This window comes from Littorina saxatilis, linkage group LG3, assembly GCF_037325665.1.
Source record: "Littorina saxatilis isolate snail1 linkage group LG3, US_GU_Lsax_2.0, whole genome shotgun sequence".
NCBI lineage: Eukaryota > Metazoa > Mollusca > Gastropoda > Littorinimorpha > Littorinidae > Littorina > Littorina saxatilis.
This window is the reverse complement of record NC_090247.1, coordinates 33,276,391-33,300,254: the sequence shown is the minus strand read 5'-3', so window position 1 is coordinate 33,300,254 and position 23,864 is coordinate 33,276,391. Positions and strand designations below refer to the sequence as shown.

At 41.0% G+C, this 23,864-nt stretch overlaps 1 protein-coding gene across 1 annotated transcript in view; it reads right to left on the bottom strand.

Moving 5' to 3' along the window:
* The window catches only part of LOC138961177 (E3 ubiquitin-protein ligase rnf213-alpha-like), a 181,053-nt gene that overhangs the window by 93,724 nt on the left and 63,465 nt on the right, over positions 1 to 23,864 (bottom strand). Inside the window, exons 30-36 of the mRNA XM_070332777.1 lie at positions 19,094 to 19,227; positions 18,475 to 18,570; positions 17,996 to 18,184; positions 15,286 to 15,455; positions 13,896 to 14,118; positions 12,497 to 12,661; positions 10,635 to 10,697 (exon numbers count right to left, since the gene is read on the bottom strand). Of these exons, the coding sequence (XP_070188878.1) occupies positions 10,635 to 10,697; positions 12,497 to 12,661; positions 13,896 to 14,118; positions 15,286 to 15,455; positions 17,996 to 18,184; positions 18,475 to 18,570; positions 19,094 to 19,227 (1,040 nt within the window). The remainder of the gene's footprint in view (positions 1 to 10,634; positions 10,698 to 12,496; positions 12,662 to 13,895; positions 14,119 to 15,285; positions 15,456 to 17,995; positions 18,185 to 18,474; positions 18,571 to 19,093; positions 19,228 to 23,864) is intronic.

Sequence of the window (23,864 nt, the reverse complement as noted above, 5' to 3'; positions counted from 1 at the left end):
AAACATTTCAGTAACTCCTCATCGCATTGTTTTGAAACATTTGGAGCTTTGTTCTAACACATTTATTAAAAATTTTAGTAGTAAATTTTCATTTGATTAATATACTTACCCAACTCACATATAGCAATTAACCCTAGTTCAGTGCTGGTTACGCTGTACGCGTCCCCTTGGTAACCAAGGGAGACCACTCTAAAAAAGAGAGTGACCTATCCCATAATGCCAGACTAACCACTAGCCTGACTTCCGTATGCGCGCGCATACACCACCATCTTATCATTCCAAAACGAAGCCCAACTCACTTCTTTTTTAGACCCCCATACCACCACAGCGGGGAGGCGGGAGGGAATAAACGATGTGAGTTGGGTAAGTATATTAATCAAATGAAAATTTACTACTAAAATTTTTAATTAAATTACATATCTTACCCAACTCACATATAGCAGATTGCTATCATAGGAGGAGGGTACTCACCAAATCAACCCACCATAAACCGCCCTGCAGCCACCAAAGAGGGCCAAGCAGAGTGGGAATCTAGTGGAATTATGATATTAGGACCTGTCCCGCGGCTACCATAACAGATAGCGCGGAAATGTCGCCCTGTCTCAAGACACCTCTGAGGAAGAAGTTTCTAAAAAACCACCTCAGACCGCCAGTAAGCCTACTCCAGTCTTCAGCCTAAATGACCTGACCGGAGGACTGTCAAAGAGGAGGCCCATGCCCTTGCCTCATACGTCACAGCTACAGAGAGAGGCAAAACTGCCCTAACAACCCCAGACTATGTTTATCAGCAGGTAAAAAACCTGTCTGATCAAACTGGAGAAACCCTTGGTTCAAATTAAATTCACAATATCCTTACACCTTGCTGTGTTAAGTGATATCCTAAAAGATTCTGGCCTCCTGAACCAAGCCAACATCTTGCCAGTATCTAGCCTACAGCTACAATGGCTGGCAGAACCGAAAGATCTGAACTGCCGGGCACCAGAAACATCCCGTAGGTAAACATTTTAAAAGGCATTTCCTGATGTCCAGTAAACGTGTACTATAATAGCGGGTACCTAAAACATCCCGCCATTAGAACCTCATGCCCAAGTACTCGCACGTTCAATGAGCTGCATTAATGACCTATGTAAGTCTCTCGGACTTGAGAACAGGTAAAGAAGAGGCCCACACTCTGACTTCTTGAGTCCGTGCTGCCTGAAGAAGGAAGACTGATTGCCCCCCCCCTTTTCTTGCCACCACTGAAGGCATGCCTAATCAACGTGGCAGACCATCTAGCCAAGGCTGACTTCACTAAGTCAATGCCTCCACGAGAGTGATGGAAATAAATAAAAACCCTTGTTCTGATGATCTAAACTAATCAGAGCGAGTAAGAAAAATATTCACCTTGAAAAGTTCAAAAGGCTAATAGGGCTCTAGCAGAGCCGAAATAAAGCAAAAGGATTGAATTGTATTATCAGAGCTGGTTCCCCAGGTTTCTAAATACTCGTCCGAAATTCGAACAAAACCTAAGCACCATAGATCAGTCTTTCTCCAAAGAAATGTCTATAGCAAAACCCGATAGAAAAACAAACTTACTCCCACCTCCCTCGGAAGTTACCAGAGTAAGTATGACCGCTTCCCGTGTTAAGATTAGTAAGGCTAATTTTGCCAGGAATTCAACAAACCGATCTCAAAAGCTCCAAAACTAGGAGCCAATCTCAAGTCGGGACTGGAGATCTGCTTTCAGCCAACCAAAAGGGAGGCTTCCCTAGTCACGCTGGCTACAAAGAGCCCACGAGAAAAAATTTCCCAGCCTAGCCAGTTCAGTGCAACTGATATCGCGTAACGTCTCAAAACAGAGACATGGGAGAAAATTCGAAAGCCAAAATAGGATGTCCGCCACCTGCAATGAACGGAGAGAAATGGAGTTCTTTCCGTTAATATTACGTCCTTTGTTTCAAGCCAGTCAATGTGATATGAAAACTAAGACGCTGACCCCTATGGGATCTCTAGACCAAATCCGGAGTAAAGGCAGAAGCCCCTGAGCGTCTCCATGACTCCCGAACAGTAGACACCCGTGTGGCTCAAGTGTAAACAACGGCGCCCTCCCGACAGCCCTAAAGACCTTAAGGGCTGTCAACCAATGAGAATGGGCCCATAGTGAAATCGAGAGTATTAACCGGGAACGGGGAGACGAACATTTAGCAGAAGATGATAGTACCATGAGGCAAAAAACTTCTATCAGCGGCACCTCCAACACCACCAGAAGGAGTAGAAGCGCATAGAGAGATAGAATCCAAACCGTGTGGACCTACTCGGCCAACTGACTCAGAGAGTCTGCCAAGCCATAGAGCCTCTCCTGAAGGTACTTCACTGCTAAAAAGAACTCGTGGTGGTAACACCACAACAAAAACTCGCATGCCCGATGTGGCCACACTAAGGAGCGAGATGCCCCCCCTTTGCTTATTGAGAAACCAGGCCACTGAGGTGCTGTCTGACTGAAACAACACATGTAATCCCCTGACATTTGTGCCCCCAAACGTGGAAGAAAACATCAGCACGATCTTCGTAAAAGACCCAAGGAAGGACCCCAAAAAAGTGAAAGTCCTAATCCGCCTCCGGCCGCTGTGTAAAACACGAAGGCAGAAAGAAAAGTGAATCCAAGCACTCAGACTGCAGTTGACATAACTGTCAAAAGTATGAACGAAAACGTGCTATTGTTTGCCCACTGAACCCGACCAGTAAGAAGCCCCGAGGGGATAAAATGGTGGGTATTTGGCAACGTGACAAGCCGGGAAAAAGCTAACAGCAGAAGCTGAGAACAGCCAGCTTAGCGCTTTTCCTCGATCAGAAAGACCGAGGGCTTTTCTTTGCTGTGAGCTTCCCTTAGATAGGGAAGAGTCCACTCGCAAAGAAGAGGAAACGAAAGAAAATCCTCACGCAAGGGAGAGATTAACGACTCCCAACCGACCAAAACTGTCGGCCGAGGCCTTCTCCCATGCGAACAGCAAAGCTAAATCCTTTATAAATGTGTCTTCTACAGCCCGGGGAAAATTGTTCTTACAAACAGACAGTTTCCCCTTGCTATACACATCCCAAAAAAGGACGCCCGTCAACCCCAGGCTACCCGGAGGTAGTTCCGTAGGAAGAACAAAAGAAAACCTTAAGTTCCTAGGCTTGTCGCTAACCGAGCCTATACGCAACACGCTCGGCGAGCGATGCGCTACTTGAGCGGATGACGCAAGCTAAATCCACACCACAACAGGTGCTCCGCCAAGCGCTGCTCCGAAGGAAGAAGAGAGGAAGTAGACTCGTAAGAAACCTTCCGCAATTCCCCCACCGCCGATGAAGGAGCTAAGAACTAGACGTTCAAAGACTTCCCTTCAAAGGCTCAAATCAGCTAAAGAAGCCGCAAACCGCAGCAATCAAAGCCTCCCCAAAAGCCGCCAGCAAAGGCAGAGGTGGGGCCAAAACATCGCTAGAGTACGCAGATTGATCCTGAGGAGGAACAAACACGCCAAAAAAGCTGGAGAAAAGACGGCATATGACGATGCTACCGCTAACCCCTACGGGACAGTAGCGTGTAGCAACCCCTGCTGCCAGCGCCAAAAAGACGGCAGCTTAGCCGAAAAGCAAAAAGAGGTATCACCCTCTGCCACAGAAGCCACATCTTCTATACCCTCATCATCCTGTTCAGCAGTATCCCAACGAACTTCGAAAGGATGAGAACCGGCAACCAATCCCAACAGGGCAACACATGCCAAGAAGAGGGAAAGGCAGGGAAAAACCCCTGAAGCCGGAACTTCGTGAACAGATTCCCCATCCACTTGCCTCATCCCAGCTGAAAGACTGGAAGAGGAAGTGAACGCAGCCTGTGTAACGGCAGAGGAACCGCAGTAACGGAACCTAAAGCCGAAGGCTGACGAGAGCCGCCTACCAAACACCACCGTGTTAACGGCCGAAGCCACAGCCGCAAAAACGGAAGCGGAACCGGCCGTGGATTGCTGCCGTTTCAGTTGCAAGCACCACTGCGCTTGAACTTAGACGGCAACAGGAACCCGACGCCATCCGTCAAAGCGTAAGCACCATCGTCCAGACAGCCTTCATGCACCTCAGCGCAATTCGGAAGTTGACGCCCTGCTTGACTGCCATAGTCAAACAGAGAGCCATCTTTACTGTCCTCTTCCTGCCCCCAGGGCGGAAGCGGAAGCCGCACAGACTGACCAACGTCCAACGACGCGGCAGAAAGCCACAACCTTCCGTACGCTCTACAGTGTCCCTACCCCCCCCTGACCGGCCGCTTAGCGGTCGATGGCCAGGCGGAGTATCAGAACTTTCACCCGTGAGCGAAACGCCCATGGCTACTTTTTACTGTAGACGCGCTACACTTTCCCCGGAGAACCCGGGTACTCGTGTAGCAGACATACCTTGTGACAGCGAACCACCAGGAGACGGCACACCCAACGAAGGTGGGATAACCTAGTCCCCATCCTGAACAGCGTGAACATCCGCTCTGGTCACCGCAGCGGAAGAGCCCGCCACAAACTTGGCCAAAGATGACGACCCTGTCACCCCGGGAGGGAGTGCACGGAGTTCAGCTCGCGTAGACGAAAAAACTTCCGCCAGTGAAGATACCTGTGAACAAAGTGCAAGCAAAAGCGCAGCCACGACCGCGGCCGCCAGCCCAGAAAACAGCAGGAGCAGAAACCGCTTTAGCCGGCTCAGCAACATGAGCGGCCATAACCAAAGGCTACTCCGGCAAAATGGCCGCCGACAAAATGGCGGCATAAGGCATGTCTAGCAAAACATCAACACATTAGCCTGAGTCAAGTTCAAACACCGCCGACGGTTAGTTTAGATTATCTAGGCGTCTATTCGGAGGAGAGGACTCAGCAGCACCTGCTTAGAACTCTGCCCCAACCAAACGTTATCAGCCATAGCAAGACAGACTTGGTCAAAAAAATTTCAGAAAAAAATTTCAGAAAATTTCACAAGTCCAAAATGGCCAAACAACGCCTTCATACAAGTACAAAACAAGAACAATCTCACCTCAATACAGTAGCAAGGTAAGACGACGCAAGAATACCAAGGAGAAGAAACCCGGTCCCACAGACCAAGCAACATCGGCTGAACAACAGCCAGAGCGTACGTAAATGCGACCAGCCAGTCTGACGCTGAGTTTTGGAATGATAAGATGGTGGTGTATGCGCGCGCATACGGAAGTCAGGCTAGTGGTTAGTCTGGCATTATGGGATAGGTCACTCTCTTTTTTAGAGTGGTCTCCCTTGGTTACCAAGGGGACGCGTACAGCGTAACCAGCACTGAACTAGGGTTAATTGCTATATGTGAGTTGGGTAAGATATGTAATTTAATTAAAATACACACGGAATCTTAAGGGCAGGTGGGCCAGTGCAAAATTGATCAAATTGTTCAAAAACCTTTTTTTGATATTTTGGCAGATAATGGTTCCATAACATACCTAAAATGCATGTGTGTCTGTGTTTTTGTCAAAAGTGTCATATGTATGTGTCAATGAAGACAATATTTGAATAGTTCTATCTTTAACGTCGTTTTTCTTATGTCAGCCATTTTTGCGGCAGTTGCATCTTGGGGGTTGCGATTTCTGTGGCTGTAATTTAGCTAGAGCAATAATTTTGTGTGCAGTTTGTGCAGAATATAACATTCTGAGGGACTACGAAAGGTTTTTGTTGCCAATGTATTACAGTCAAAACCCGATTATTTCAAAACATAATTTTGCAGGGGTTACCCTAAAGTTTGACGGTTGTAACAAAGAAATGTCCTTAACTCCAAATATAAATATAATAATCAAAATCTGCTTTGTAATCCCCTAGAGCATACCCAGAAAGATAAAATATAACAATAATTAGAAGTGTGACAATCATATCTGCTGAAATATCATATCCCCCGTGTACTCCACTTTTGTCTGTATTTGACTGTTTTTGTCGCGTAAAACAAAAACCAGCAACCCAAAATACAAAAAGTGACTATTATTTGTCATTGCTTATTCATTTCTTTCATAAAATAACATTCAAACAAAATAAAACATTCAAATAAAAAACACTGGGCCACCTGCCCTTAAGTCATTTGAGACATTCGTCACAATGTTATAAACATAAAAATTTAAAAATAAGCAGGCATTAAGGGGGGACAGGGTAGGCAAGCACTTTTTTTTTTTATTTTGGAAACAGCTTGCTGCTTGTTTGATTTTTGCAAGCAGAATAACCTAATTAAGGGAAACCATTTTAAATTTTGAGTGAAAAGCAATTTTTGGGGGTTTTATTCACCAAAATGTGAGAAAAACGTTATAAAATGTGCTTTTTTTAAAATGTTGCAGTTTGTGAACCAGTGCATGTTTTGATCCAATTTTTCTTCTTTGCAGCAATATGTGTGTGTTTAATAATTCTGTGTATCGAAAAGCATTTCTAAGCAATATATTATTTTAATTTAGCATTTTCAGTTACCGGTTCAGTTTTGATAAGAAAAATACATGAAATCCTAACTGTCAGACTCATAAAAACCCAACCAATGCACTGAACTCTTATTCCATACACAGAACTGATGCTGTACAACTCATAAACAACATATACAAAAACTGAACAAATCCATCAAGCCTTTCAAAAGTTGCAACATTTTAATTGTAGCGTTTTGTCTGAAAATTACATTCAGAGAAAACAGCATTTTAAAGATTTGAACCAGTACATAAAAAAACCAGTAGCACAGTGCACCCTGAATTCATATGTTTTTATCAGAATGACCACTTTACTATGTAGGGAAAAGGATTTGACAATCAAATTATCAGGATTTTTTTTATATACATCATATGAAAACAGCCATCTTTGTTTGTACCGATATGAAAACATGAATCAGAACCAAACTGTCAGACTCATAAAAACCCAACCAATGCACTTAACTCTTATTCCATACACAAAACTGACGCTTTACAAATCATAAACAACATAAACAAAAATGAAACAAATCCATCAAGCCATTCAAAAGTTGCAACATTTTAATTACAGATGTTTGTCTGAAAATTACATTCAGAGAAAACAGCATTTGAAAGATTCCAACCAGTACCTCAAACTAGTAGCACAGTGCAGCCTGAATTGATATGTTTTTATAAGAATAACCACTTTACTATGATGGGGAAATGATTTGACGATCAAATTATCCAGACTTTTTTTAAAAAATCATTTGAAAACTCATCTATGTTAGTGCAGATATGAATCAAAACGAAACTGTCGGACTCATAAAAACACAAGGAATCCACTGTATTCTTATTCCATGCACAGAAATGGTGCTTCACAAATCATAAACAACATATACAAAATTGGAACAAATCCATCTTGCCATTCAAAAGTTACAACATTTTAATTACCACATTTTGTCTCAAATTACATGTAGAGAAAACAGCATGTAAAAGAGTCTCACTAGTACCCCGGTAAACTAGTACCACAGTAGAGTTTGAATTAATGGGGTGTTTTTTTTTTTAACCAGAATAACACTTTAACTATGAAGGGGAAATGATTTGATAATCAAATTATCAGATTTTTTTGATTTAAAAAAAAATTATATGAAAACATTAAAAAAGTCAATTATCTGTGTTTGTGCTGATATGAAAATATTGATCAGAACCAAACTGTCAGACTCATAAAAACCCAACGGATGCACTGATTTCTTATTCCATTGCATAGAAATGATGCTTCAACATCAACAACATTACATAATTATATATACACAAATGGAACAAAACTATCAAGCCATTCAAAAGTTGCAACATTTTAATTACAGTATTTCTGTGCTCAATCCTAACACTGCAGCAAATTTCTGTAAAGCTGAATGTCCCTTTCCATGTACCAACTTGGTCATACACGGATTATTTAAAATGCAACTTTACCACCCGAAGCGTTGCAAACACCGGGAGAAGAGTAAACAACTGCAGACTTGAATGGACACTCATATGCACTCCAGATGCAGGGCCTGTGCAAATCCTTGGGCTGATGCATCACCTTCTTTCATAATCAGACTGCTATCAGACAAGCATTCAGTACAGGATATAAACCTTTCAGCAATAGATTGAGCTGATCAATGTTGACAAAAGCCCAACACATGTCAGCGGAGTGACGTTGCACAGTACCAGTATCCATATCTGCTTGTGATGGGTCAGAAGATGGCAAAGTATCTGTATCTTCTTATGGTTGGTCAGAAGATGGCAAAGCTGATGTTTCTGCTGTGGAAGAGGGTAGTTCCGGTTTAGCAAACTTTTCCATCAGGTCAATCTTTCTCCTCGCTGCCACCACAGGAGGACTGGCTCTCCCCTTGCTCCAACCTAATAAATACACAAACACTGATTTAATATTTGATACAACTGTCCATGGTTTTTGTTTGTAATAAGCTGCAAATTTTAAGACTCAATATAAACGTCAACAAGTGCTTGTACTTTATTTTGCAAATGACCATGTTACATGGGGTGTACCTCAACTTTTTGGCTAGGCTGGTAAATCAGAAATCCCAATCAGCCCCCAACCACTGAACCAGGCGGGTTTTCTTACAACCACCTCAGCGGCTCGTACCCACATATGTCGGTTGACGAACACACACACACACACACACACAAAAGACATTCATTAATTGGCCCCTATCACAAAATGTACATGTCAAGTTTACTATGGGATTTGAGTAACCACACAATCACATACACACAGGAACTAATACTGAAACTAGCTGAATTATTTTCTTTCTTTCTTTTCATATTTTTCTTTTAAAATTAATTTATTTCATCACACTTGCTATGTATTTGCTTGTTTCTTGTCTGTTGTCTGTTTTGTGTGTGTGTGTGTGTGTGTGTGTGTATACATTTTCAGATTTCCTAAACCTAGCACTGTTTGCAGGTGATCTTTATGCTTTTGATTCATGAGTTGCATCCCCAGTCTTTTAGTTTAACTCTTTTTTTTTCTTTGGTGAAGTAAATTGGATCTATTTTTTTTATTCCTTAGTTAATGGAAAAGATTTGACAACAATATTGCTGTCAATGATAGGTTGGTCAGCCATGCTGGTGTAAACCAATCCTTTAGAATTTGAGAACGCTCTCTAGTAGGGTACTTATTTTCCTACGGTCAATGACCAGAAACAGAAACTGTGTCAGTCGTACATCGCTCAGATGCTGCTTCTCAGTTTAACCCCAGACAAAGAATACTGATGACATGTTACACCATAGTAAGCTCTCAAGGACTGGCCAGCGAAGAACAATAAAATAGGGGTTGTGAAGACGATATCACAGAGATGATCGAGGGAGGGAGGGGGGGGGGGGGTGTGTGCGGCGGCGGCATGGTCAGTAAATTGGATCAAGAAACCCGCAAAATACTTCAGACACAAACTGTTTATCATTTACCTGCAAACCCTAACACATTCTTACAACAACAACAACATAACGATGTGCAATAAATCACGTTGTCAAACAAACAAGATCGAAAAGAGAAAGAAGCAAAACCCACCTCGTCGAGTCAAGAATCTTAGAATGTCGTCTGCTCAAATACGATCATGTTGGTTCATTTCGGAGTGTTGTTACTTCCTTCTACTGTTCGCTGCTGCTGGTTCATCTTTCTCTGATATTTCTTGCCACTATGCCGAACATTTCCAATGTTAGGGTTGTTCTCCGCAGCTCAAAACTTTGAAAAATGCTGCTGAATCGGTGAAAACGTCATGGATTTGTTGACACCGGGGGACTGATAAGTTGTCTACTGCGCTTGCGCCAAATGCCTTTGACCTACATATATTTGCATATATTAATTCCGGGGTTTCGGTTGGAACGGATTCTCTCTCTTTGTGCCTATGTCAACGGAAATTCCCCAACGGTGATGACGTCATCTTGAAGAACGGAAATTTCCACACAGTTTGAACAGCGAAGGGTCATGTCATGTGCGCACATTTACCAGCACGGAGTATCCAAAGTTGACCATTTTTTCGATTTTTTTGATAAAACACAGACAAAAACAACAAAACATCGGTTTGAAAATGGTTTTATTTACATGAATACATGTCTAAAATGACAAAAGCAGATTATTGAATGCATTCCAGGATGTTCAAAGGTGTGAAAAATGCAACAACCCCAAAAAGGTGTATGAGACCAAAAATAACTCATTTTGCCTACCCGGTCTGCCCTTAAGAGAAATGAAAGCTTTGAATAACACTTTAAATGTGTACATATTTATCACAGGCTGTTCACAGCGCACTGGTTTAAGTTCGAGTAAATATTCCTGAAAATGCTTTTTCGAGGGCCATGCTCATTCAAGTGTGTCTGCATCGAGCTTTTATAGGCGTAGGCTGACATTAGCAGTCCGCGACGTGAAAGCGTACTATCTTTAAAGATTACTCTCATGTTGATATCCTCATGTAATGTTCATTATTGTTCTCGACGAATATAACAAATTTAACTTTTTTGTGTTGTAGGAAAAATTGTACAGACACTACCTCATGTAAAATCAATCTATTTACTGAATATGGTAAGATTATGGGTGGCCTTTTTCATTCTAATAACAGGTTTTACAATTAATGATCTCGTCACAAAGACCTCCACTTAAACGCATCTGCCTAGACGTAGACCACTGTGGGGACAGTACAACTCACAAAGGACTGACCTTTCTGTTGTCTTCAGGCACCTCATCACCTTGGCAACCATCCTCAAGGAGGGGGTGGAGAGTCTACATATTGGAAATAGAACATCACAAAAGCGATAAATAAAAAGTAATCGCATCACATAACGACTGTTCTCATTAATCTTCACAGCACTAAGCAAAGATTTTGGAAGCTAAATACAGAGCGTTAATATAGTATGTTACTCTTCTCTTTCTTTTTCTCTTGTACTCATGGGCTAAAATTCACATTAACATTCAAATTTCTTTGTGAGCAGACTTTTACATGAACAAACATTTTGTACCCTTCCATTAAAGTAGCCATAAGCTGTTTTGGGGAGTTATACAAGTTTTTGTGTCCATCTTTCTTTTGGCTGATTTTACACCGAGTATCTACTACTGAGTATGAAATACATCATCACAAAGCCTTCTGTCAAATGCTTTACACACAAGAGAAACTGGAATACAAATAACAAGGTAATAGGTACAAAAAACGCAGTATGGCATCAACAGCATGAAATAAAGGTGCTGTGGAACCTCCTTCTTAAGACCTCTACAAATCTGAGAAAATCAAATCTTAACAAGAGGCGAAGCCTTCAAGGCTCACGTAAGAAATAGACAAACAGTAACACAAACTCAATCACTCCGTCACACATACACACCCACACACACAGTAAGCTTAGGTGACACTGTGCAAGAAAGAGAGACACTAGATCTAGATCTGTCTGTCTGCATGTAGCCTACTTACAGTACACGACTGCCAAATAGTCTCGGCCCGCTCAAAATAACAATGACCGAGACCACACACACCACGCGAGAGAGAAAGACTACAGGGAGGCATGCCGTCATGATGCATTAATTGACGTCAAACACTTTTGACCGTGACGTAATCTTATGCGAGCTTTATCCATAGTCTTGGATAACCACTCACACATAGACTCGGAAATGTTAAAGTTTCTACCACAGACATACACACACACGCACACACACACACACACACGCACAAACGCAGACAGACAAAGTTACGATCGCATAGGCTCAGACCTGTTTACCCCCATAAGTGTTTTGGAGTAATGCTCAGCCCCAAAAATAGTAATCCTGGCACAAAAATAGTAATCATCCAGCATTCGTCGCTAATTACAACGCACATGACAACTGTGTCTGCGAAACGCAATCATGCACATATATCCATCATTCACAAACAAAACACATCAGTCAGTTTTTGTAGTCATCATAATTTCAAAGAAGATCACATCAAAAGCACATGCATCACTGATTCTTTTTCTTTTGCTCGTAGTAGGCCTTTTTCAGTGTGTCAAGCGCTTCTCTACTGTACTTGCGCTTGCCGAATGAGTGAGGGCGAGACTTCACCACTAGAATAAGGCTCTCCAGCGTCTCATCAGACAGACATGATCTCTGGTCAGTCCTGTGCTTTTTCACCCCATTTTGCCATTGAAAAAAACAATGCCAAACATGTGAATTGATAAAAAAATAAAAAATAAAAATAAAAAAATATTTTTATTTTTTTATTTATGAAAATCGTAGTCTTGACACGGATAGCGGAATGGCGTATTTTTTGCAGAAAATCGTAATAAATTACGCCAAAATCGTAAGGGTAAACAGGTCTGTAGGCTACACTTCGTGAGCCAAAAACGAGCGAGTCGTATAGTAGGGGTAAATTTACAGAGATTGTGGACAGAAAATCAGAGAAAAACAAGGTATGAAAAGGCAAAGGGAGTCTAATTTAGGGGTCACAAAGGGGGGTTCCACTGTACAATGTAACAAAGCAACGGGTACAGAAACCATGTTATAGCGTCAAGAGCATGGAATAAGGGTAATTCAGCTGGCCCCTCTTCCATCTGCCTCACCTTGAGCGGCATCTTGGGGGAGTCCTCTGCCAGCCCCACCTCATCCAGCACAACGACTGACACAAAGTTGTCCTTGTCTTTCTGGTACTTTGCGCACCGTCGGAACATTCCCAGAATGCCATCCGCTGTGGCCAGAGGGCTGCACTGGAACGACTCCATCTTGATCTGTAAAAGTAATATGCTGAGCCATGGACTTGTTTTGCTAAACTCCCCACCTAACAAGCAAGGCCTACCGAGTATTGTTGTTGTTGAGTGTATCTGCACTTAACACTCACAAGGCCACTTGATGCAGAGGTGACTTTGTCATCCAAATGAGAAGAACATACCATAAGCTTCACAACACTTACAAAAAAGGCTTAACATAGCCTCAAAGTGTTGTTTTTTTGTAATATTTTGTAGGTAATCTCAATGTATTTTATTTTTATATGCACAACTAGTGAATGTTTCTCTTAACTCAGGCTTATACAAATTAATTAAACCTAAGTGAACCTACCTAACCTTTAAAAGTGATTTAGTGACGGTCCCAGTTCATAAAAAGAAGGGCAAAGCCCATACGACTCACATGGTCACATACATGGTCAAATAACTAAACCTAGCAATGACATCATACACTAAGAACTGCTTTACACATTTTTCCTACCAAAATACATGGTCAAGGTCATCCAAGGTCATGCAACACAAAGCTGTTAATTCAAGACATAGGAAGTACAATGGTGCTTATTGGCTCTTTCTACCATGAGATATGGTCACTTTTAGTGGTTCTCTACCTTATTTTGGTCACATTTCATAAGGGTCAAAGTGACCTTGACCTTGATCATATGTGACCAAATGTGTCTCATGATGAAAGCATAACATGTGCCCCACATAATTTTTAAGTTTGAAACAGTTATCTTCCATAGTTCAGGGTCAAGGTCACTTCAAAATATGTATACAATCCAACTTTGAAGAGCTCCTGTGACCTTGACCTTGAAGCAAGGTAAACCAAACTGGTATCAAAAGATGGGGCTTATTTTGCCCTATATATCATATATAGGTGAGGTATTGAATCTCAAAAACTTCAGAGAAAATGGGAAAAATGTAAAAAATAGCTGTTTTTAAGGCAACATTTATGGCCCCTGCGACCTTGACCTTGAAGCAAGGTCAAGATGCTATGTATGTTTTTTGGGGCCTTGTCATCATACACCATCTTGCCAAATTTGGTACTGATAGACTGAATAGTGTCCAAGAAATATCCAATGTTAAAGTTTTCCGGACGGACGTCCGTCCGGACGGACGGACGGACGGACGGACGACTCGGGTGAGTACATAGACTCACTTTTGCTTCGCATGTGAGTCAAAAAGCACTCACAGAAATAATGCAACTCTTGAGATATAAAATAAACCCCAAAAGATGTAACACCTGTTTGAGAGTCCTGAACAGATCTGTGGCTGAAGAGTTGCCCTGCATGGCATTAGAGACGATGGTTTTGGCCAGGGACTTGGAGGAGCCAGGCTTTCCGACCAGAAAGAGAGGAATACGCAGCTCCACACACACCACCATCATGAAGACGTTCTCCTTCAGCGCCTGGTTGCGTGCGATGTTGTCTTCCAGGTGTACGTGGTCCAGGAACACGTCTTGACAACTGCAACAGAATATGCAGACAAAAGCGACTCCTTCACTCACTGAATCTGTACCATATAATATGATCCAGTCGTCTCAGTTATTGTCGGACCCGCAGAGATCATCTGATTCCGTAGGTTTTGAACATTTCTGGTGAAAAGACATTATGGTTTAGTAAAGGGAAATAATTCTCCAAAATTATATAACTTGCTTATTTGTTTTACAAGTTAACTTCTGTTTGTATTCAAAAACTGCTCCCACAAATAGTGGTACATGTAGCAGTTTTAAGAAAGTACTTGGACTGTCAGCAATTTTCAATTAAAAAAAAAAGGCGACCCCAAACTCAGCCAAAATGATGCTCAGATAAGCCCTAGATTTATGTTGGATTTAATCAATTTCCACGCAAGTTGTGACTCAAGCCATAAAAGGATAGATTCAGATAAGGATTTCAATGCTCCCTCTGTGTTCTTATTCACGGATGGTGACAATAGTGATTGTGAAGTGTGTGTATGTGTGCATCACAGTGTCGTATTTCCCCCGAAATGTAAAATTGTTATTGTTTAGTGGCCAACTTTGCAACACAATATGGAAGAATTAACATTTTTATAGATAACTCCATATGTTTGCATCATAACAGATCAGGTAACAAACGCTTTTGCTAAGCTTACTTTTTAAATCTAACTTTAATACTTTTTTTTAATAATAATTTTTTTTTTAACAGCTAAACATTTGGGCTTTTCCAAGTGAATGTTCTGCCATTTTAAACAGTTCACAATACAGCTATTAACAATATTCTCTCAAAACAATGAAATGGTGAAACAAAGTTCTGCAACATCTGCGATAAACCTTCACTGACTCAACATTAAATTGCACAAAATTTTAACAACACTGTTAATTGTCATTTATCCCTCTCTACCAAACGTACATCAAACATGTAATTTCATATACAGCTGCTTGCAACAAGAACAGGCCTTCGATCTCTAGTGTCAAAAGCCTTGGAACACCCTAATGTCAAAAGAATATCTAAGCCTCACTTGTTCAGTTCTATGCTTCTTACTGTCTCAGGTGCCAGGAAACTGGTTCATCATAAGTCTCAATAACTGTTGGTGACATTTAGAGTTCTGTTCCAATTGTTTATTAGATTTATAAGCCTCTCAAGAGTTCCACTTTATTTTGTTAACACACGCACCTTTCAATGATCAATGCAAACTGTTCTGGGCCACCTGGCAGTGTGAAGGGTGGCTGAAAATGCCCGACAATGTGATCGTCGTAAGCAGTCTTGCTGCGCAGGCAAGCTCGGTAACAAACATCCAGAGACAGCACGAGGGCTTTGGTCAGGTTGGACACTCTGCCATCATACTAAGTGTACACACATGTCAACACAACCATTAGTCCTCTGTAGTCTTTCAAAACACAACAAAAACATACACAACAACAAAGAGTGTTGGAAACAAATACAATGTGCATAACAAAGATTCTGAAGCAGAATCCGAAATTCTCACTTAATTGCTCTTAAGTCTGATATTAATTGGGTGAAGTCAACTTCGCCAAGTCTACTTCATGAAGCTCGCTGCACAAAGCTTGGGACTGAATTGTTGGTACCAAAATCACTTTGCGAAGGCTTCACGAAGTCAAATTCATGCTCAATTAAGGACAGCCTTTATTTGAATACCTTAAAAATAACTGCACATAAAAGAGAGGGCAAACCAAATGTCCAAATGAATTAGCTGGATTGATCGACTGATTCTGCAGCATGTAAATACAGCAGACTTCCACTAACTCGCGGTCCACTAAATCGCGAATTCGGCTATATCGCGGAGACCTCTTGGACCCCGAAAAAAACAGGACCGTCCTTTACAAAAAATTTTTTTTTTTTAAATTTAACAAAAAAAATAATTTTTTTTTAACAAAATTAGTCACGTAAAGGCCAAAAAATAGTACAGATCATGAAAAAATTTTCTATCATGACCACGCTATCTCTCTCTGGGTCCGCTGGCCTTTCATCATGCAGTAAGTTGTCATTTCATCTTATCAGTCTCTCTCTCTTTCTCTCCCTCATTCTCTACAAATAGTGTTCTACTTGTGTGTGTGTTTTCAGGTTGTGTACATTACGGGTTGATCAAGACCTGCAAACAAAAGAAAAACAAACCTTTCACGCGCACGTGCCCCACTCAAGTCAAGAACTTTCATGCCACGATCGGTATCATCAAATTGGCCACGTGCCTATAGAGGTTAAGTGTCTGACCAGTCAGTATGGCCAGTCAGGCGTGCAGTTGAACACTCGAGTCCAGCTAATTGCGATCTCTGCTAGACGGTCCGGGTGGCCACAGGCGCCAATCAAGTGCTTAAACTGCGCTTCAGTCTTCTGCAATCTAGTCAGGCATGCAATTTAACACTCGAGTCCCGCTGATCGCAATCTCAGCTAGACGCCCCGGATTTTCTACAGGCGCCATGAAGTGCTTCAGCTTCTTGCGTTATAGCAGGTGGCAGAAAAAGCAAACAATCAAAGAAGAAATCTACATGCTTTCTGCCAAAGACAAAACGCGTGTCAACTCAGACTCACACAAAGCAAAACAAAACAAAAAAAGCTTATCCATGTAACCGACACATCTAAAAACGTAAACGTCAACCAATGATTTTGATCCACCAATCATTCTGATCTAACTATCGTTGGTGTCAAATAGTATGTTGTCAATATAAGACCAGCGCTAAACCCAACATGTATTCATTATGAGTCGGAGAAAAAAGAAAAGAAATCGTCATCTGCTGATAAAAGAAAACGTGTCGTCGCAGTTAATCTTTTGAGAACTTAGTTGCCAACAGAAGCGTCACACTTGCAAGAAACGCAGTAACACATACACATGAACATTGTAGCACAACCACATGTCAGGCGTGCGTGCGCACACACACACACACATGCACGCACATACACACATGCACGCACACACACACATGCACTCACACGGCAAACGCACACACGCCAACGTGACGCTCACAGGCTTTTTGTGACCAACAAGGGAAATAACCGCGTTTTTCTCTGACTCAGAAGAGAATGCGGTTTCTTCCCTTTAATTGGACCCCAAACTGCATCGCGAATCGGATATATCGCGATCAAAAATCTTTGGACTCCAAAGACCGCGAGTTAGTGGAAGTCTGCTGTAAATGGTAATTGTTTCCATAACAGCCAGTCAAACGGAGATAAAACTCTCTTCTGAGAGGAAAACCTCCTCTCCTTGGGAGGTATGGGGGCATTCCCTGCCCCCTGCCGATAATTCTACAAGCAGAAAAATAAATTGCTCCAGCGGAAAATTTCTTTCTTTCTTTCTTTATTTGGTGTTTTACGTCGTTTTCAACCACGAAGGTTATATCGCGACGGGGGAAGGGGGGAGATGGGATAGAGCCACTTGACAATTGTTTCTTGTTCACAAAAGCACTAATCAAAAATTTGCTCCAGGGGCTTGCAACGTAGTACAATATATTACCTTACTGGGAGAATGCAAGTTTCCAGTACAAAGGACTTAACATTTCTTACATACTGCTTGACTAAAATCTTTACAAAAATTGACTATATTCTATACAAGAAACACTTAACAAGGGTAAAAGGAGAAACAATCCGTTAGTCGCCTCTTACGACATGCTGGGGAGCATCGGGTAAATTCTTTCTCGTCCCAACCAATATGGGACTTCCCCTAACCCGCGGGGGGTAGCGGAAAATTGCATCTGCAGAAAAATCTCACCCATGGTCAAACACATGTCACTGAAAAATGTTTCATACATTTTCTGTTAACAGGCATATCCTTACCATGGCGTGATAGCCTACTGCAGTTGTAAAACAGCAATTAACGTATGTGAAGTTAAAATCAAAATGCTACTAGCAAGGCAAATCCACTGATCTTTACCTCTTCTTCCTCCTCGTGTTGGCCACAGTCTTCAGTCTCTTCATCCTCATACTCCTCATCAATCTGAGGCTGCAGTTTTTCATCCAGCAAGTCAAAGAGTACATGTGAGCGCTCTGCTTGCTGAAGGAACCAGCTGGTCACTGTCAGGGAACGGTCAACGTCACGAAGACTCACAAAACTGCACTCATCCTGTACAAGGCAGTAAAACATTGATATAGTGGAACCCTTACTTTAAGCCCCCACCCCTTTTTTCCCCTACAAGCGAAATGTTCATTCGAAATCCGCATTTGAAACAGAATAAAATGATCATGAGACTGTGAAATGCAAATTAGAAACAGATCAATGGCAAGTATGCACAATTGCACTAGCTGTGAAATTGTATAATTGTATCATTAGAAACAGCATAAAATACTTGTTAATATAAAGGTATGAAGAGATCATTACATGCACTAAGAAATGCTAATTAGAAGCAGACTTACAGCAAGTTTTCGCATGAACTCCTGTGACTCCATGAGGATCTTGCACAGAGCGTTCTCACCCTCCTTGTTGAGAAAACCAAGCTGGCCGCTACGCACCTGCAAAGATTGGCTATCGATGACATAATGGAACCCCCATTTTCAGACCTCCAGTTTTAGACTTCTCCCTTTTTAGACCTGTTCTCTTGCATGGTCCGCACAAAGACTGTGTGACTACCTCCATTGTAAGACTCCCTATATTTCAAGATTTCATTTTCTTACATTTGTTAGGTCTTGGGGGGGATCTGCTGCACACACTCATAACGTTTAAGTGCACACATCGTCACCCTGCCTAACATACAGCTGACTATTTTGGTGATGGAATGATTGCAGTGTAAATCAATGCTTGTCATTCCATCAAACGAACCAATGTCTTTCACACATATCATATTGACACAGATTGATGTCAACATCCTTACAATCAAAAACTGTACAAAGATTTACCATCAATGTTACCACAATCATAACGCTTTTGTGTACAAATCATTGTCCTGACATCCAGTTGAGCTCTTGACCATATCAATACGTAACTGACTATTTATCTTAAGTAAATTGCCAGTGTCAAGATCTGCATGTAACTTACATAGCGTCTGACCATCTGGCGGATGTAGAGTTCCTCCACGCGTGTGTTGAGCTGCCCAAAGTCCCAGACCAGCGGCAACATGCTCTGAGGCAGAGGCTGCACACGGTACACCAGGCGACGCATCGGCACTCGCCCTGTGGGACAGCATAAATTCACCATTGGTTGAATTAACACCTTCCTTTGAATGATGCTCTCTTTGATACATCCATCCAAACAAGAAAGAAACCCAAAGACCTGTTCGCAGCAACAGAGCATTCACTGATGCTTGTCCCATGCCTAGCTACCGATGCCCAGCCCTGGTTCTTCTTCTTCAAAGAAGTTGTAACCTAAATTTTGAATGCCTTTAGACATCGTTAATTTCAGATCCAGGGTTGGTTGTTTTTACGCAATATCGGCCAGGTGCTCGCAAAAATTGTTTTTTCTTGATCTTGACACCGTCCTGGTATATATGTTTTTAGTTTTTCACGGACAAAATGGTTTTCGAACAGCTCTCTTCATCTTTTTCCATGCACATTTCTTGTGTGTGTACTACGAGAAAAATATTGAATGTTTCAACTCCACACCCTTAAACCCCATACCCGACTCCAAATCGCAACCTTCCTATTTTAGTCAACCAATTGGAAGTAAGCGTTACGGGCATATGCTTTGGAACATTATATTCGTGCATAGTTTTGTGACACATGTTTTTGTCATTTTGCTGATGGTTTTATTGTCAGGAGATGTCCACCCAAACCCAGGCCCGCCTGGTAGAGAGCATGTTAAAGATACCTCTATTTTGCATATAAATGTACGTAGTTTGCGAAACAAGATTGATATTTTACAATGTGAAGTTAAAGAGCACGATATTGTGACTTTGTCAGAAACTTGGTTGTGTGATAGGGAGGCCCATCGCACATAGCACAATCAGCCATTTTTACACCCTCATAAAACACAAACAGATTAGGTTATAACAGTCAAGCAATGTTTATCCGAATAATGTATATACTTTAAATAAGCACAACAAATTTCAAAGCTCTATGATTTCAGAAAAAAAAGTTACAGGCTAGCAAAATACGGCTAATCGGGCAAAATGACCAAATTTGGAATTGGGCAGAAAAATAGTGTGCAAAAGGTGTTTTTTAAGAATCCAACATAGAAATGATGTTATTGGTTTTTTTTAATGTTTAGGACATGTAACCAATAAAATATGAGAAATAAAAAAAATAAAACTTGTTTTGAATACTTTATAGATGATTTTGTTTTTCAGGCTGTAACACTAAAATGACATGAGAAATGAAAACTGAACTTTGAGCTTGAAGCTAAACCCATCCAATGATTATGTACATATGATATATCAAATTAAAGGTCATCACCTAAGCTATCCAATGACGTATGTTTTGAAATTGATAACATGATTCTGAAAAAGTGTTACATAATATTAAGATTTTTAACATCGCAAAATGTCCTTTCACGCCAACATGCGACAAAGGACCAAAGATTGCAAAAATCAATTAAATTCCTTTAAGAGATGATTCTTTGCTAAAACAGTCATTATAAAAATGTATCTGGCATATTTCATTCATCCTTTAAGCAGTATGTGAGACAATACATATACACAGCAGTTAACGGATTGCATCACAGACAACCATGACCAAAGGCAGAGTCAGAGAGGATACCTGTCACTCAAACAAAACAATTTTCCACAAATCTTCTTTTAACTAAAAGGGAAGTTGCCAATAAAACATAATTTTACCCAAAATTAAGATGTGTACCAAAAAAAAAAGAGTTAAAAACATTAATTTTTTTTTTTTTTTTTTTTTTTTTGCTTTGTTTTTGGATTTATTTCATCATTAAATCCATTTCGAACTCACATTGAAATTAAAATACTGTGAAGAGAATCGATAAAGGATATTACGTTTCTATGCTGTTTAAAAGCAAGTTAAAAGTCGCTTCAAAAAGTTAAAAAGAACTGCATTCATTACATGTGTCATGTCATTTGGAGTCGCGAGCGAGCGACAGTCACGGGACTGACGGAGCTGTTCAACATCAAACCGTCAAGTCTTGACGAAAGTTAAGGATGATTAAATCAAGAGAGGGGGCTGAAAGTTACTATAGTTTGATTACAACCAAGTATAAAGACGACGTGAAGGAAAATTTCAAGACAAAGTCAAAGAAGATGGGCAAACAAATCGATGGTAAAGAAAGCGGCCGTCTGCTTTGGCCTTTCTTCCGACACTTGACTGACCCGAAAAAGGGGGAGTCGGGTCTGAGCAACCGGTCAACTTAGGATGCTTTAGACTTTCTTTTACGAATGTTTGAATGAATTTGTTCAGAACAACAAGTAATTAAATAACGCAACACATCTAGGTCTTTATCCGAATGCGGATAACACGTAAACAAAAACTACAGAAGGACTTAACCAGTCTGTGTCCCCCCACGGAAAATAGACTCGACCGACCATTGAGAAAATTTCCGCGTGCTGGCGACGATGCAGCTAGCGTGGAGCTTCGTTGGTTGTTTTCAGTCACACGATTCACATTATCCTCACTTCGAATCGCTCGCCTTGGTTAAATAACTTACGAAAACTTTCAAAACTTGGCACACGGACTGATGATGATAGTTTCTTCGACGTGTAAACCGGTGAGAACAGATAAAGAACTGACTGAGGCGCAACACGTGTTCGCAGTTTGCAAAGCTGTGACGTCGATGTTGTGAACGTAAACGATCTTTTCATTGGCCTACCGGTTGCCAGAAGCAGCCTTGACCTATGAACTTACGGTACACCAAATTTCATTGGATGTATTTGAATAGTCTTGTTGGGCGACCCATCTAAAAATAGGCAAATTATACACAGTTTGTAGACCGTTCCAACACACCGCGGCGCGAGCTGACAATTTCCCTGCACAGCTCGCGCCGCTACCGCTGTCGCTGTGCGATGAGCCGTTTTCAAGCACAAATATCTCCGCTTTGGAATGATGTACATACTACAAAATCCACACACAGTAAGAAACAACACCATTGAAGAAAATCTTGTAATTTGGTTGTTTTATTACAAATAACAACAGAGTAAGAGGCGAACAAAAGTAGCAAAAATATGATGCGGCTACAGTCGCTTTGAGCTCGCAGCGGTGGGCCTCCCTATGTGTGACTCGATATCAAACGACAGTTTATGCCTCAAAGGATTTCATCCCCCAGTGCGTCTTGATAGGCCAGATGGATATGGAGGGGTAGCTGTTTATGTGAAAAACGATTTTATTTGCAAACCAAGGCCTGATTTGTTAATTCCAGGCCTTGAAGCAGTCTGGGTAGAAACTAAATTATTGCAAGAAACTGTGCTGGTTGGTTCATTTTACCGACCACCAGACTCTCGGATTGATTATTGGCACTTGGTTGACGAATCTGTAAAGCAAGTAATGAGAACACCACATAAATTTCTAATTCTTGGAGACTTTAACGAAGATTTTTTGAATAATCCATCTCCCCACTTTCTTAATTTAATACAAAAAAACAATCTGCACCAGCTCGTTACTGAACCCACACGTATTACAGAAACTAAATCCTCATGCATCGATCTGATCCTGACCACGAGTATAAACTTAATCAGTGAAGTTGTAGTGTTACCCCCCATTTGTAGTGACCATTCTGTGCCATGTGTAAAATTAACGTCACAGAGACTAAAGAAAGGTCAGTTCAAAAGGACTATATATAATTATGCCAAGTTAGATGTTGATACATTTTTGTTTGAATTGAACAAAATTGATCTTTTGAACACAGTTTTAAATGCGTCCATTGACGAAGCTGCTGCCTTGTTTTCTGAACATTTATTCCGTGTTGCAAAAACATGTATGCCTGTTAAGATAATAACAGTACGTGAAGATGATGCCCCATGGATGACTGAACATATTTTACAATTACGAAACGCAAAAAATTGTATACATCAAGTTGCTAAGCGCTTAAATACAACTGAGCAGTGGGCATTATTCCGCCTGACTAGAAATCAGTATACAGATGAAATTCGTAAAAGAAAAAGAGATTATTTTCTAGAACTTGATGAGAGGATAAATTGTAAACAGAACTTCGGAAGCAAAAATTGGTGGCAACTTGTTAATTCCTTCTTGAAGAAAAAAGGTGTTGCATGTAACGAAATTCCACCGCTAGAAGATAATGGAAAAATTATTGATAACATTTGTGAAAAAACGATTTTGTTTAATAATTATTTTGAAAGCCAGTCTAAAGTTGAAAATCCAGACGATCCCCTGCCCGAGGCAAATTGGTGTAATACATCTTTATCGACTTTTGAATTAACAGAAGCTGAAGTTGTCCAAGTGTTAAGGAATTTAAATTTATCCAAGGCCGTGGGCCCTGACGGAATACATAATAAATTGCTTGTAGATGGATTACCTGTTATCGTTCCACCGCTTACAGTTCTCTTTAACAGATCCTTGTCTGAGGGTATTTTTCCAGTTGTCTGGAAAACTGCTCACATTACGCCCATTTTTAAGAAAGGCGATAGGAGTGCTTGTTCCAACTACCGTCCAATCTCTTTGCTGAGTTGTATTGGGAAGGTGCTTGAAAAATGTATACAAATCCGTGTGTTTGGTTATTTGAAAAATTATGATTTGATTACACACTGCCAATCTGGTTTTATTGCTGGTGATTCGACTGTTTATCAACTATTGAGTATATATGATGATTTTTGTGTTGCACTTGATAAAAACATTATGTCACAGGCAATATTTTTTGATGTATCCAAAGCTTTTGATAAAGTCTGGCATCGCGGTCTGCTCCACAA